This window comes from Ceratotherium simum, chromosome 29 (assembly GCF_057802395.1).
Source record: "Ceratotherium simum simum isolate JZ-2026a chromosome 29, ASM5780239v1, whole genome shotgun sequence".
NCBI lineage: Eukaryota > Metazoa > Chordata > Mammalia > Perissodactyla > Rhinocerotidae > Ceratotherium > Ceratotherium simum.
In genome coordinates, this window is record NC_141928.1 from 8,237,081 (window position 1) to 8,252,598 (window position 15,518).

At 50.8% G+C, this 15,518-nt stretch overlaps 1 protein-coding gene across 15 annotated transcripts in view; it reads right to left on the minus strand.

Annotated features, from left to right (window-relative positions):
- The window catches only part of ODF2 (outer dense fiber of sperm tails 2), a 31,921-nt gene that overhangs the window by 5,075 nt on the left and 11,328 nt on the right, over positions 1-15,518 (minus strand). For 10 of the 15 annotated variants that reach the window (XM_014782212.2, XM_014782204.2, XM_004423521.3 and 7 more), the window contains 12 exons: positions 15,263-15,423; positions 14,330-14,459; positions 13,624-13,755; positions 9,100-9,171; positions 7,893-7,964; positions 7,658-7,774; positions 6,773-6,958; positions 6,196-6,305; positions 4,067-4,202; positions 1,760-1,870; positions 1,498-1,602; positions 304-462 (listed from right to left, as the gene is read on the minus strand). In XM_014782212.2, coding sequence (XP_014637698.1) covers positions 304-462; positions 1,498-1,602; positions 1,760-1,870; positions 4,067-4,202; positions 6,196-6,305; positions 6,773-6,958; positions 7,658-7,774; positions 7,893-7,964; positions 9,100-9,171; positions 13,624-13,755; positions 14,330-14,459; positions 15,263-15,423 — 1,491 coding nt within the window. Of the gene's footprint in view, positions 1-132; positions 463-1,497; positions 1,603-1,759; positions 1,871-4,066; positions 4,203-6,195; positions 6,306-6,772; positions 6,959-7,657; positions 7,775-7,892; positions 7,965-9,099; positions 9,172-13,623; positions 13,756-14,329; positions 14,460-15,262; positions 15,424-15,518 lie in introns of those variants that run through there. The other 5 variants (XM_004423527.3, XM_014782219.2, XM_004423526.3 and 2 more) reach the window with 1 other exon arrangement.

The window sequence follows — 15,518 nt, forward strand, 5'->3', positions numbered from 1 at the left end:
GTCTGCAGCAGAGCGTGAAGGACAGAGGCAGGCAGGGACCTGGAGCCCTCGGGGCAGGGCAACTGCAGCAGGGCCCAACAACTCCAGTCGCGTGACGGCTCCTATAACTACAATCACATGGTGCAAACACGAGGCATTTGGCACACCAGACTTTTATTTCACAGCACTGATGATAGCTCACTCCTTTCAGAAAGCGGCAGCCAAGAAAAAGGAAGTGGTCCTCCCTCGGGGGCGTGCAGCTCATCTCGGTAAGCGGGCCCCTGCTCGGGCCAGGTCGTGGGACCCTTTCTGCCAGTCCCTTACCCGGCTGCGCAGGTCTGATATGATAGCCGTGAGGTCGATGTTCTTCCTTTCATAGCCCTGCAACTGGTCTTGGCACTCTGCCAGCTTAGCCTCCGTGATCTTGAGGATGTCAGGCAGCTGCTGCAGGTCAGCCAGCTGGGATTGGAACTGCCTACGTGCCTGGAGTGAGGGAGAAAAGCCCACCCTTGGCAAGGGCCCGGCTGCTGGAGGGGCCAGGCAGAGTCCTTTAGAGTCAGGGCAGGGCTGCCCTCGGTCCCTAGAAGAGAATCCTGCAAGATCCACAGGCAGAAGCGCGGCCTGCCCTCCCCACAGGCCACTGAGGATGTCCAGTTGTTCTCTGGGAGGACACACTTGGCCCTGACTTGCCCCTTGAGCCTGCCACTCCTTTAGTCATTGAATAACTAGGGCAACCACAGAGCAAACACCAGGACCCAGGCATTGTGCTAAGGGCTCTCTGAATTACTCATTTAATCCATACAACAACCTATAAAGTACGTTTAGGTGCTGTTGTTCCCATATAAGAACCTAGGGATCAAAGGATCATTTGCCCATGGTCACTCAGCTAGAAACTGGTAGGGCTGGGATTAAAGTCTAGTCTAACTCCAGGGCCCCTAGGAAAGCAATCACAATGCTGTAGGTCAGAGGGAAAGGTAAGAACTCGCTAGTCTTAGTCCATCCTTGTAATCACAAGGAGACTGAGGACTAGAGAGGGGCAGGGACTTGCAACACATTAGTGACTGAGCCTGGACTCAACTCATCTCTAAGGTTACTATTAAGATAATCCTGTTGCTTCTAGATAGCCAAGCCGTCTCTAGAAGAATAGGCTCTTCGGGGAAGGGGATGGGAGGCACTTTTTTTGGTTGGCACAAAATAAAGCCACCATACAGAATGAAATGGACATGCCTAAGACCTGGCATACCTGTGGATTTGAATCCACTTGGATGCTCCAAGCAGGAGAGATTTTTTTTTTAAGGAAATTGGAGAAAGAAGAAAACCAGGAGGGAAAAAGGGATTAAGAAGAAGCATGAGGGAGAGAAGAGAGAAAGGAGAGGGCAAGTGCACAGTAGAGTGGACCAGCCCAGCAGTGAGACAATTCGTTAATCTTTTTCCGCATCGGGAAGGTCAAAGGCAAACGAGAGAGAGAGATTGACAGATATGGAACTGGGTGAAGAGAGCGAGGAAGGCGTGCAGTACCGCTTCAATCTCTTTGTTCATCTCATCTTTAAGGATCTTGTTCTCTTTGTCACAGCGTTCCAGCTGGGCAGCCACTTCATCAGCCTCCAATCTGGTCTTCATCACCTGTGGACCAACAAAGATGGGGCTGTCTTGGGCAGAGCCAAGTTTTGGTGAAAAACACCTTCCTCTCCCCACCCTTCCCAGGACAGGCCCCATGGTTAATCTCCCAGCCTACTGGGAGGTGCTGCCCCGGCAGGGCTGCGACCCCTGTGAGGCCCACCTGACTCTTATAGTTGTCAATCATCCCCTCGTAGTTCTTCACCGACGCCTTCAGCTGCTGGACCTCGATGTGGGCCTGATTGAGTTTGTCCTCCATCGGGGCGAAGCTAGCCTAGAAGGGGTGGCTCGTGAGTAACTGACAGGAAGGTTCCAAGCAGGCGGCCATCCCACCCTTAGCTCCAACTCCAAGGGGCCAGCAACGGGAAGCCCAGCCTACTCAAACCCATGCCAGCTGTTTTCCTCAGAGGGGCACCAGGCAGGATGCCTAATGGGACCAACTCAGGTCACTATAGAGGCAAATAAGTGGCTCCTGTGTTTTCTTGTTCTTACTACAAAAGCCGTACAGAATCATTACAGGAAATGGAGATTAAATGAAGAAAACTGAAGCATGATGCATGATGCCTTGGTATATGGTTATACATCAGTAGCTGAATAGATATTCTCATATTTTCAACAAAAGTGGAATTACATTGTACTTACTGCTTTGCAACATACTTTTTCACTGAACAATTGTGTTGTGAACTACTTCTCAAGTCAATAAATGTCTTCCTACCACCCAAATGCTCACCTTAGCTGATGAGACAAAATAAATCATGGTCTCTCAATAAAATGATAAGCAGTCATTTGAGAGAGATAAAGCTAAAAAAAAAAAGATCTAAAAAGACATCCATGAAATGTGGTTGAATGAAAAAAGCAAGCTGCAGAATAACAGATGGATGAATGGGCATGTATGTGTTTGAATATGTATATTAGTATTGGGAGAAAAAACTGGAAAAATACATATGCACAGTTAAAAGAGACCTTCACTCTTGTATCCCATTTCTGTAATATTTTAAGCTTTTACTATGAGCATATTTTACCTTTGTAATGGTAATATCTAAGAAAATGCACTTGTACAAACATCATTTTGAATGGCCACACTGAATTACACTACACAGATATATCATCTTGTGAGTAATCCTCTAACTCACTGTTAGACTTGGAGGTCGTCTTTCATTCATCCAACAATTGCATTACAACAAATGAGACACTCCTACACTCCCACCAGAGTGGCTCAAATGAAAGACTGACAATGCCAAGTGCTGCCGAGGAGACAAGGAGCAACTTATTAACTCTCACATACTCCTGATGGAAGTGTAAGTCTGTGCAACTACTTTATTGTATGGTAACATCTACCCAAGCTGAACTTATATGCACACCACCGATGACCTGGCAATTCCACCTCAAGGTACATCACCTGTAAAAAACACCAAATATGTGCACCAAAACATGTACAAAGATGTTCTACAAACCAAATGTCCATCGACGGTAGAGTGGATAAATATATCGTGGTGCATTCATACAACGGCATAGTGTACAGCAGTGAGAATGAATAAACCGCCACACACAACATGCTAACTTTCACAAACATGACGCTGAGTAAAAGCCAGGCACAAAGTCCAAAAACAGGCAAACTAATCTGTGGTGACAGAAGTCAGAAAAACGGTCACCTATGCAGGAGGGGTTTGTAACCAGGCAAGGTCTCTGGGATGCTGGTAAGGTTCAATCAAGGTGACTGATGGACAAAATGGGTTCATTTTGTGTACCTTCCTGTATATTATACTTCCTTAAAATCAATCTTACTTAAACACAAGTCCATAAAAAAATAAACCCAGATATTACTGCCCACATCAGTTAAAAGCCAAGCTCAAACCTGGCTCTGAAATGTCCACTCTGTTCAGGTCCTCACGCCCCTGACATGCTGGGAGGGTGTACAGCAAGTGGTTAAAGGCTAGAGCTCCAGAGTCAGACTTGGGTTCAAATCCCAACTCCAACACTTCCAAGGGCAGAATCTTGGCAAGAAACCTGACCTCTCTCTAGGCTTCAGTTTCCTTATTCCATAAAGTAGAGCTAATCATCACCCTATTGGGAGGCTAGGAGGTTAAAGTGAGAACTAACGCCTGTGCAGGGGCCAGCAGTCGCCCAGGAGAGTCGACGTTAACCTCAAGGTCAGGTCTAGCTCATGAGCACGGGCTGGGTGTGTCACGTTAAGCACTGCACGTGCATCACCACACTCGCACAAAGGCTTAGTTTCCTCCCGCCAAGGAACCTGCAGCAACAAAGGGTGAGCTGTCCTGCCAAGTCCTGCAGCTAGTAAGAGGCAGAGTCACGACTTGAATCTGGGCCTTTCTGGCTCCAGAGCACGCCCTCTTCATCATGCTGCTGCCTCCAGGCCCTCATGGTCACCTCTGGGGCCCAACCAGGAGTGCCCAGCCATCGGCCTCCTGCTCTCCGCCCCACTGTCCCGGGCCCGGCTCCCACGACAGACCTTCAGCCTCTCGTTCTCTAGCTTGAATGCAGAGTACTCGGCAGTCTGCCGGTGTAGTCTCTCCACCAGGCTGTCCCGGTCTTCCCGCATCTTCTCCTCCAAGGTTTGTTGTTGGTTTACGAGGTCTGTCACACGGCTGGAAGGTCACACAGTGAAAGCAGATGGAGAGAATCAATACACAGGTTCTGAGGAGCCGGAGTCTTTGTGTGCAGGCGGTCAAGAGTTCCTGCCCAGGTCATGTCCCTCCTCTTGGCACTCTGCCTGCTCCCCAGTCTCCACCGGAGAAGCAGCTGCCCTGCCCTGCCCTGGCACTGCCGCTGTGGCATTCCTATGCCTCCCACCTCTTATGACAGCCTCTAAGATTTGTCTCCCATACCACCCCCTCCAGAAGCCTTCTCCCAGGAGGACAGACACTCCCTGAAGACAAGGACCAGAGGCATGTTCCCCTCCCAGCCCCCACGGCACTCCCTGGATCTCTTAGCCCATCAGGTCTTGAAGTTAGGAGAGCACTACCAGGCTGGGGTTCAGGGACAGCGCAGGCATTCCTCCCCCTCAGGCACAGATCACACTGGGGTCTGTCTCTCCCAGGCGAGGGCAGGTGCCATGAGCAGTAAAAAGACAAATGCGTCCCATGCCCTCGCTCCCTTCTCCTCCCCCTCAAGTCACTCAGCAGGGCTATAACCCAAGAACAGAGACTGTGGCCTGAGAGGAGCATTGGGGCTCACAGATGCCTGTCTATCTTGACCACAGACCCAACACAGAACCTTCACACACTCTGTGCTTTCAGTATGGATCAATTATAGTTCATCCAGCAAATATTTACTGCACACTGACTAGGCCCAAGCAAACACATCATGTTGTTTTACCTGGCAAACTCCTACTCACCCTTAAAAACCCAGTTCAGATTTCCCTCCTCAGGGCATCTCTTTCCCGATCCCTCTCATCTGTACCGTACATCCTTCTCCCTTAATTATCTGTTTTCTCCCACTAGACAGAGAACTCTCTGAGGGCAGCACCTCGAGTAGGGTCTGGCACATAGCAGTTTCTCAGGTGGTTTGCCTAATTGAGTTGAATATGGCAAAGTCACTGCCTCAGGGAAGACCTTTCTTTCTTTTTTTTTTTTGGGGGGGGGAGGAAGATCAGCCCTGAACTAACATCCGTGCTAATCCTCCTCTTCTTGCTGAGGAAGACCGGCTCTGAGCTAACATCTATTGCCAATCCTCCTCCTTATTTTTTTCCCCCTAAAGCCCCAGTAGATAGTTGTATGTCATAGTTGCACATCCTTCTAGTTGCTGTATGTGGGATGCGGCCGCAGCATGGCCGGAGAAGCAGTGCGTTGGTGCACACCCGGGATCCGAACCCGGGCCGCCAGTAGCGGAGCGCGCACTCTTAACTACTAAGACACAGGGACGGCCCAGGGAAGACCTTTCTGACCTGGAGACTATGTTTGCTGCCCTGTGACCCATCCTTAGCCCAGGGAGTCCAGGGCTCTGTAGCCCCATCTCCTCTACTAGAGTACCTAGTTAACTCCACGAGAGCCGGGAACGCCTTTGTCTTTTTAGTGCCATAACCCTCAAGGCCAGCACAGAGCCTGGTATATGGTAGATGCTCAATCAATATTTTTTAAATGAATGAACACGTGAATACAGTTGACACTGAGAATGGTCACCAGCAGCAAGAAAGGTGAAGTGAGTCACACGCAACTTGAGGCCACTTTTGCCCCCCAGTCCCAGGCCATACCTCTGACCTACTGACTCGGGGGCAAAACAACAGAGAGAAGACGACACAGGGATTGCCAGCTGCCCTGTCCCTCATACTGTGCAGACTGGGACCCAGTTCAGGCCCAGGCACTAGAGTCAGGCCCAGGCCTCTGACCGGAGAAGCCCAGCTCCTCCACAGTGCCTACCAGGGGGTAGGACCCCAGGACTGGGACTGGAGCCTGCACCCCAGCCCCAACCAGAAAGCCCGGCTCAGGGCCTCGCACCTTTCAGTCCAATGCAGCCCCTGACTGGGGCAGACCAAACACAGCCGTGTGAGCAATGTCACCTGCCTTAGGTCACCAGGCTCCTTCCACCTGCACACTCACTTCCCTCCATCGGCCCACGCTCCCTCTCCTAACACAGACGTACTCGTTCAGGACGATAATTTCCAGCTCGAGGTCTCCCTTGTCTTTCACAACTTGGTTGTAGCGGCTCCTCCATGACTCCAGAGTGGATAAAGCTTCAGCGACATAAAGATCCTGGGAACAGGGGACAACAGGGCCCATCAGCCTGGTGTCAGTGCTGAGGCCAAGGAGCTGGGGACTGGGTCACCCTGGATGATCCCTCACCCTGATGACTTAAACCTCACTCCTGCAATCCCTTTCTAGAGAGCACCAAGAGTGACAGTGGGAGCCTAGCTGTTGCTTCTAGATTTCCAGCAATTACTAGATTGCCATGCATCCTGTTTGTAAATCCTTCCCACCCACAATATTGACCTACAAACCCCCCAATCATCTCCAGCCACCCACGGCATTATCATCCTTTTACCCATTTAATCCCCCCACGGCCTCCCCGCTACCCAGCCATCCACCCCACCAGCCATCCACCATTTCCACTATCATCATCCTTCCATTCACCCACCCAAACCACCTCCACCATCCACCCCCCACCTATCTAACCCCCCACCTCCACCTTCAGCCAGCCCTCCACAGGGAAGGCCTGCTACCTTGTCAGCAAGTTGCACGTGCAGCTGCTCAGCATACTCCTCGCTCTTCTCAGCTCGTTCCTTCTGGGCTCGGATGGCCTTCTTTAAGGCCTCTTTGTCTCGGTCTCCCTTTTGCTTCATTTCCTTCAGCTGCTCCATGATGGCCTCCACTTCCGCCTTGTGCTGGTTCCCACTGCGCTCCAGGTTCTGGGAGGGGAGGGCCAGGGAGCAGATCAGGGGAGAGGGACAGGGATGAGAAGAGAAAGAACAGACAAGAAAGGCCGGGGGAAGGCAGGACAGTGAGTAAAGGGGAGAAAGGGAGAAAAAGGGACCAATGAGAAGTGGGAATGAGAGAGAGAGAGAAAATGGGTCACCAACTGTGTGGGGGCTCAGGGTTCCCCTAATGTAGACCAGAGACGAAGGCCCTTCCCAGCTCCCCACAGCACCTCTCCAGACTGCTGAACCATCAGGTCTTAATATTCAGATAGGACTCTTCTGGAATTCTTCCTTGAACTCCCAGCAGGGAGGTCAGAGATCTCCCCGAGTCACTCAGCAGAGCTGTGACCTCAGAGGGCCCCCGGCTCACAGCTGCAAGTAGCATGTGAGACCATCCCCTCCCCATGGGTAGTTAGGAGAACTGAGGGCCTAAGAGATTAAGTGATTGGCTCAGGGGCATAGCACCCAATCCCATCACTGCTGGGAGGGGCGGCCAAGACCCCCAGGGTCTCTGTCCACTCTTCTCGCCACTGTCCCAGAGTCTCTCTGAAGCGCAAGTGCTTTGGCAGCAGCTGCCCCATAAACCTTGGGGGCAAAGCCTTCCTGAGTGCAACAGCCTTGGCCAGGCCATCACCCTTGGACTGACAGGCCCCCGCCCCCTCCTTCCCCACCGGTGGGGCCAGCAGGTACCTTGATCTGCATGCACAGGCGACTGTTCTCTGCCTCTTTGCACCGAAGCTGTGCCTGCAAATGCCCACGCATGGACTCCATGGACTTAGAAAGCTCAGATGCTGTCTTTGCTTGAGCCTTTGGAGAGATGGAGAAAGCAACAGCCGGGATTTGACCCCAGCTTTCCAATCCCAGAGCACACTCCACCACTAAGCTCTACTGGCCCATAAGAAGGAGCCGGTGTCAGGCACAGTACCTTCTCACATTGTATTTCCTGGAGGAGCTCTTCTACCTCCTTGTCCTTGTCTTGCAGCAGTAACAGCAGGCGCTGGGGAGAACGTACACCATCATGAGCTCCCTGGGGAGGGCGAGGAGGCCCAGCCCAGAGAGGAGACACACTCCTGTGAACGCCTGGCCACTGCGGCCCGAGGTCTCAAACACGCTGGCCCACGTCACAGAGACCCTGGCGGGAAGCACCTAACATCTGCATGAAAATTTTTTTAAAACAATAAACATGTATTTATTTTGCAATTTAAAATAAAGTGCCATTAACTGGAGAAAACATTGAAAAACACACAAAAAGCCACTAAAGAATCCCCAGAATCCCCCACCCAGAGATAACAAGCACTGTTAATACACGTTACAAAGTCATATGCACACTTTGTTCCATGACCTGCAATTCCACAACATTCACCATAACGTGATTGAATCTTCCACATCTTTGGAAAGAGCAGCTTAACGTTTCAGTTTACTGACGTACCGCAACTGAATGAGGCCTCTCGAGCTGGGAAAGCAGGTTTAGGTGTTACCGCCATTGCCACTGAATCTCCTACAGCAGTGTCCGGCCAGGCATTGAGGGCCAAGGGCCAAACCTTCGGAACGTGGCCTCCATCTCTCTCTCTCGGAGACTCACAACAGGTATTAATAGAGCAAAGGCTCCGAAGGGTCTTGGAGTTAAGAAACTCGTTGAACTTTTGTTCAGGCCAGCCAGTAGTTTCCCAAATTTATTTGGCCATGGATCACTCCCCCCTTTTGTTTCTTACACCCATTAACATCTTGAGGAACGTAGGGTTCCATGGAATAGACTCTGGAACATGCTGACTTGGGAGAGATTTCTAGAATTAGAATTCTTGATCAAAAAGTCTGTACTTTTTGATGGCTTTTAATCCATAATACAAATAAGCAAATCTAGGTAACAGACTTTGATGGTTTATAAATCCATCATCATCATCACCACCATCCCTCATGTTGGTGTCCAGCTTGGTGGCTCAAGCTCTCAAGCGATCAACTAGACAAGACAAGCAGAGTAGGCCAAATAGGCGACATGAGCCCATTTTACAGAGCACGAAACAAAGACCCAAAGAAATGTCAGAGCGAGGCCCCAGCCCTCCTGCCTCCATTCAGCACCTCTACGATTCGTTGCCTGGAACCCACTAGAACCGGCAGGGGGCACTTGATGTTACCGCTTTCTCTGAGTCTGCCTCCGCCAGCCGTTTCAGTAATGCTCCTTGTTGTTCCATGAGCCTTTCAGAATCCTTCAAGGGAAGGCAAAGGGAAGGCCAAGTCATTAAGCATTAAACCCAGATGTTTACATCCTATTGATTCTGTTCCTTTTCCAAAAATTATATTTCTATACAAGTAATAAATTACATTCTCATTATAAAATATTGAGTGAACACCAATAAAGCTGAAGGTCCCCTCACCCCACCTTGAAACCCCACCCTACTGTTACTAGTTTGAAGAGTATCCTGACCATCCTTGCTCCACGAGTGTGTATATAGCTATACCTAGAGAAATATTATCTTTTGGGGGATGGGGGAGCGTGAAGGGATTATTGTGTAATTTTACAAAGATGATATCATACTGTATTTCTGTGCTAAAACTTGATTTTTTTAAAACCGCTTTATTGAAATATAAATTCAGATACCATACAGGTCGCCCATTTAGAATGTACAAGTCAATGGTTTTTGGCATATTAAATTATTAATTTTTTTAATTGTAAAATATTTATAATACAAACCTTGCCATTTTCACCATTTTTAAGTGTACAATTCAGCGGCATATAGAACATTCACAATATTGTGCAACCATCACTACTATCTAGTTCCAGAACATTTTCATCACCCCAAAGGAAACCCTGAACCTGTCAAGCAGTTGGTCTCCATTTTCCCCTCCCCTCCGCCCCCAGCTAAGCCGCTTTCTGTTTCTCACATGCCATTGCATTTTTAACCTCTTCCCACAACCTCTGGGCAATGAGGTTGTTCCCAGGGTTTCCAACTGCAAACACTGCAGCAATGGACATGTACATTGCTGGGCATGTGCAAAGTGTGTCTCTAGGTTGATACCAAGAGGAGGAATGACTGGGCCAGAAGGTTTGTCATTTGTGGCTGAAATGTCCTGCAAAATGCCTGCACCGATTCCCACAGCCACAAGCAGGACATGAGAGCACCGGGCAGTAGCCAACCTCTGCCTGGTGCCAGCCTTTGCCAGCACGACTCCTGCTGTTGTAATTTGCATTTCTCTAATTGCTCATGTTTATTAGCCATTTGGGTTTCTTCTTCCCCAACTGCCTGCTCATATCCTTGCCCATTTCCCACTGGGATGTCTCTTTGTGAACCATCTCTATTCTTCCCAGGCACCAGAACAAAGTGTTCCTAGAAGGAGGCTCACCAGCCCTTTCCCTCTTAGTCCCACAGGTCCCCTTCACAAGCCAAGAGAAAAGGCCTCTTTGGTCCCAAAGTTTCCTGGGGACCTAGGAACTGAAAGAGGCCAGCATTGTGGTTTCTCTAGCAATAAGAAGAGGCAAAGAACACTGGAGGAAAGCCTAGGCCAGGGACCCAGAGCCTGACGCTGCCCTCACTGCCCATTATGCCATGCCTTCCGAGCCTCCAGGGACACCACACAAACTAACACACAATGTCACCAAAGCCCCCACTCTAAGGAGCTATGCATTATCCCCACCCCATTTTACAGATCAGGAGATCGAGGCTGGGAGAAGTGAGGTGAGCTGCCCGCGGTCACACAGCTCGAAATGGCAGAGCTGGGCCCTAAACCAGCTGACTCCAGAGCCAGAGCAGTCCCCTCAACACCGAGCGCTCCCTAGTAAGCACCGAGATGGCAGTGTGGCCCCAAGTGCCACATGGGCAGCAGGAGATGAGAGCCTGCACCAAACAGGGAACACCTGCTGGGGGTGGCAGTTCAAATTAGCTGCCCTTCACCTCCAATCAGAGATTCTGGGATTCCAGGATGGTTGAAGCTTAGAATCCAAAAGGAAAAAAACTGAGTAAAAAGATGTTTTCTAAGGCTCCATTCCCAGGACAAACAGCAGCAGCACCACCACTGACCAAGCACCTATCACGTGCCAGGCAATATGCATATCCCTCATCCCTGCCTCATCTCTAATTCTCTAATTCTCACACAATCTCATGCGGAAAATGCTATTCCCATTTTATAGGTGGGAAAACTGAGGCCCAGAGAGGTAAAAATCACCCACTCAAGAACACCAGGCTAGGGCCCGGCCTGGTGGCGCAAGCGGTTAAGTGTGGGCTCTTCGCTGCGGCGGCCCAGGGTTTGCCAGTTCGGATCCTGGGCGTGCACCGACGCACCGCTTGTCAAGCCATGCTGTGATGGCGTCCCATATAAAGTAGAGGAAGATGGGCGTGGATGTTAGCCCAGGGCCAGTCTTCCTCAGCAAACAAAAAGAGGAGGATTGGCAGATGTTAACTCAGGGTCAATCTTCCTCACAAAAAAAAAAAAAGAACAACACCAGGCTAGAAACGACAAAGTATAACTATTTTAAGAGAATAATTTAGCTATAACTAGTAAAAGTCATACAAATATATTCTAGAAACTCTCAAGTACACCAGGAGAGTGTACATGAATGCTCAAAGTAACACTGCTTGTAATAGCAAACAACTGAAAATATGTCTCCATCAATAGAAGAATGGATAAATAAATTGTGGTATTGTCAAGAAATGGAATACAGCAGTGAAAATCAATTACCTTAGGCCTCAAGGATAGAAAATGGACAAAGATCTCATAATTGAGTGAAAAAAGAAAAGTCAGAAGAATACATATAGGGGGCCAGCCCCATGGCATAGCAGTTAAGTGTGCGTGCTCTGCTGCTGGCAGCCTGGGTTCGGATCCTGGGCGCGCACCGACGCACCACTTGTCAGGCAATGCTGTGGCGGCATCCCACATAAAGTGGAGGAAGACGGGCATGGATGTTAGCTCAGGGCTAATCTTCCTCACAAAAATAAATAAATAAATAAATAAAATAAAAGCAAAAGCTGATGATTGACCAATAAAATAGATAACATTAAAAAAAAAAAAAAAAAGAATACATATGGAACAATATCATTTATGTAAACTTTGAAAACATGCTGGGGCCCGCCCAGTGGCACAAGCGGTTCAGTGTGTGTGCTCTGCTGCGGCAGCCCCGGTTCAAGGGTTCGGGTCCCGGGCGCGCACCGACGCGCTGCTTGTCAGGCCATGCTGTGGCGGCGTCCCATATAAAGTAGAGGAAGATGGGCATGGATGTTAGCCCAGGGCCAGTCTTCCTCAGCAAAAAGAAGAGGATTGGCATCGGATGTTAGCTCAGGGCTGATCTTCCTTTTTTTTTTTTTTTTTTTAAAGATTTTATTTATTTTATTTTTCCCCCCAAAGCCCCAGTGGATAGTTGTATGTTGTAGCTGCACATCCTTCTAGTTGCTGTATGCGGGACTCGGCCTCAGGATGAACGGAGAAGTGGTGCCCCGATGCGCACCCGGGATCCGAACCCGGGCCACCAGCATCGCAGCGCGCGCACTTAACCACCAAGCCACAGGGCCGGCCCAGGGCTGATCTTCCTCACACACAAAAAAAGAAAACATGCTAAACAATACTATATGTTGCTTAGGGATACGTATGTAAGTGATGAAAACAATTAGATTCAAGATAACAGTTCCCTCTGACTAGAGGGAGATGTGGTTATCACCAAAGGAGACACAAAAGGGATTTCACTCTGTGGACAAGGGTTTGTTTGGAAAGCTGGACAGTGAGTATAACACTTTATATTACTTATTTTAAATGTTAATTTTTTTGTGTGTGTGTGAGGAAGATTAGCCCTGAGCTAACATCCATGCCAATCCTCCTCTTTTTGCTGAGGAAGACGGGCCCTGAGCCAACATCCATTGCCAATCCTCCTCCATTCTTTCCCCTTTTCTCCCCAAAGCCCCAGTAGACAGCCGCATGTCATAGTTGCACATCCTGCCAGTTGCTGCTTGTGGGACTCCACCCCAGCACGGCCGGACAAGCGGTGCGCCAGTGCACGCCCAGGATCTGAACCTCGGCCGCCAGTAGCGGAGCGTGTGCACCCAACCACTAAGCCACAGGGCCGGCCCCTAAATGTTAATTTTTAAAAATAAAAACAAGTTGACAATGTTGGAAAAAGAAAAAGATGGTAAACTAAGAAAAGTGTCATTTCATCAGCATGGGAATTTTGAGATTTCTGATATCCCTTTGGTTTGAATCAAACAGGAAGACAACTGTTTATATTGTCAGGCTTTCCAGAATCAATCACTAACATAAAATATATTTCAGAGACCATCTTTTAGGAAAACAACGTGATACCATACAATTTGTGTCCACCAGCCATTAGTCATTCTTCTGCTTCACCAATCCCAGGTCTAATACTCTCCCGCTTTGCTGCACGACCCCTGGAACGGGCTGAACCCCTCCCTGACTCCCCACCGCCCTTCTCCTGACTTCCAAGGTCCTTCCTGTGCTGCCAGGTCCAGCTTCAACAACTAACACAGCACTCATCTACCAGGTCCCAGCACTTCACGTGAATGATTTTAAATCTTTCTACAGCCCTCTCAGGTCAGGCACCAATGGTATCTTCTATTGACAGACGAGCAGACTGAAGCTCAGAGAGGAGGGGCATGCGGTGCTAGAGGGGTGGAGCTGAGTCCCAGTGCCCAGGGGTGGGGCCACGGCCAGGAGCTCACCTCTTTGCAGTGCTGTTCCCTCAGCAGGTCTCGGAGGGTGCGGTTGGTCTCCTCAAATGTGCTCAGCTTCTGCAGGAGAAGTTCCTTCTGCCTCGTCAGAGTGTTGATGTCCGTGCAGGTCATTTGTTTCTCCTGGAAGACAGCAGGCAGTCTTACAAGGTACAGGGGGAGAAGGGAGGAGCCAGGAGAGGCAGGCCTCGTGGGGGACTTAAGAGGTGCTGGTGTCAGGAGGCTCAGGCTAGAAGAGCTGGGCTGTGTATAGGGCCAGAGGGGTCAAAGGCAGGCTTCCCGGAGGTGGAAGGATGGGCAGGAGCTGAGCCTGCTGAGAGTGAAAAGTAGGGAAAGGGACTGGGGAGCTCAGTGTGGGCGAGTGCAGTTAGGGCAGGCTTCCTGGAGGAGGCGCAGCAGGAGGAGGACAGCTGGTAGCTGATACTTGCAGGATTCAGATGCATGCCTCAACTCACTGTGATCCCAAGAGACCATGATGAGGTCTCCTCAGAGGCCCTGGCCACCAGAGGCCATCCTCGAGGATTAGGCCTCAGAAATGAGAGTGGGGGTGGGGGCTGAGGAGTTAAGTGTGCCCTCCCGCGGCCTGGAGATGTCATAAAGTCAGCCTGATGACTGTGTAAAGACCCGCCCCCCCCAGGCTTGCAGCTGCCCCTCTCTGGGCCCAGTCCAGGGCTGGGCTGTTCTGCCTGCCACCTACCGTCTTCAGCTTCCCGATGGTGTCCTTCAAGGCCATGACTTGCTTGGCAGCAGCAGCCCCATCCATTTCAGCCTCCACCAGCTTGGACATGAGGCACTCCTTCTCCTGCTGGAGGTGTTTCTTCTGAAGCCTGGGGCCAGAGAGAACAGGGCTCTGTGAGCCCTCCCAGGCCCCTGCCTGCCCGGAGCTCCGAGGCTCGCCTCACAATGCCCTGCGAGCCTCATTTGGCCAGGGAACAGTGGGGGAGGGGAGAGGACGGCCCTTCTGGCCCAAGCGGCCCTCTGGAAGGACACCTGGGCACCAGAGCAGGGCTTCTACACCAGGTGATACGCCACCTGCAACCCTGCTTGTCTCTCAGACAGCCACTAGCATCACGTCTGCCCCCGGCCACTGCCACGGTCTCCGAACCACCATCTCTGGATCCGCTTTTGAGCCCTCCCATCCACTCTCCACACGAGCCAAGTCTGGTCACATTATTCTCTGCTGTGAAAACCCTTCCATGGCTCCCAACTGCCCTCAATGCAAACTCCTCAAAGTGGACGCTAAGAGCTGGCCCCTGCCAACCTCTGTGGCACCCCTTGCCCTCTGCTCATCCTCTCTCCTCACTCTGGCCTGCTTTCCACTTCTCAGTCACAAAGTGCCCCCACCCTGAGGCCTTCATACAAGGTGTTCCCGCTCCCTAGCATGCTTTCTTCCCTGGCACCCACCTGCCTGAGCCCTCCCCACACCGCACTCAGTGGGCTCCTCCTCTTCCCTCACACTGTGAACCCAGCGCCATCAGGTAACTGACTGTGTGACCGTGCTGAACAGCTGTGACCTGGGCTAGACTGTCATCCAGGGACAGTGCCTGGGCCTGCCTCCTCCACTGCTTTCCATCCCCAGGGCTTGGGGCAGCCTCCAGGAGGGACAACACTTCGGGCAGGGCCAGCTTACATGGTCAAGTCCTTCTCCTCCTTGATGCGCTCGATGTTGTGCCTCAGCACCGTGTTCTCATGCTCAGTCTCGGCCAGCTCGTGGGCCACCTCCTCCAGCTCCTCCTTGCGCTCCTCCAGGAACCTTTTGGCCATCTGGCGCTCTCCCTTCTGCATCTTGACCTGTGCAGGGGCACGGAAGCAGGGGCCACTGACGGGAGGCTCCTCCTTTCTGCCACATCACTCAGCCCACTGCTTTGGACCAAATCAAGGGCACC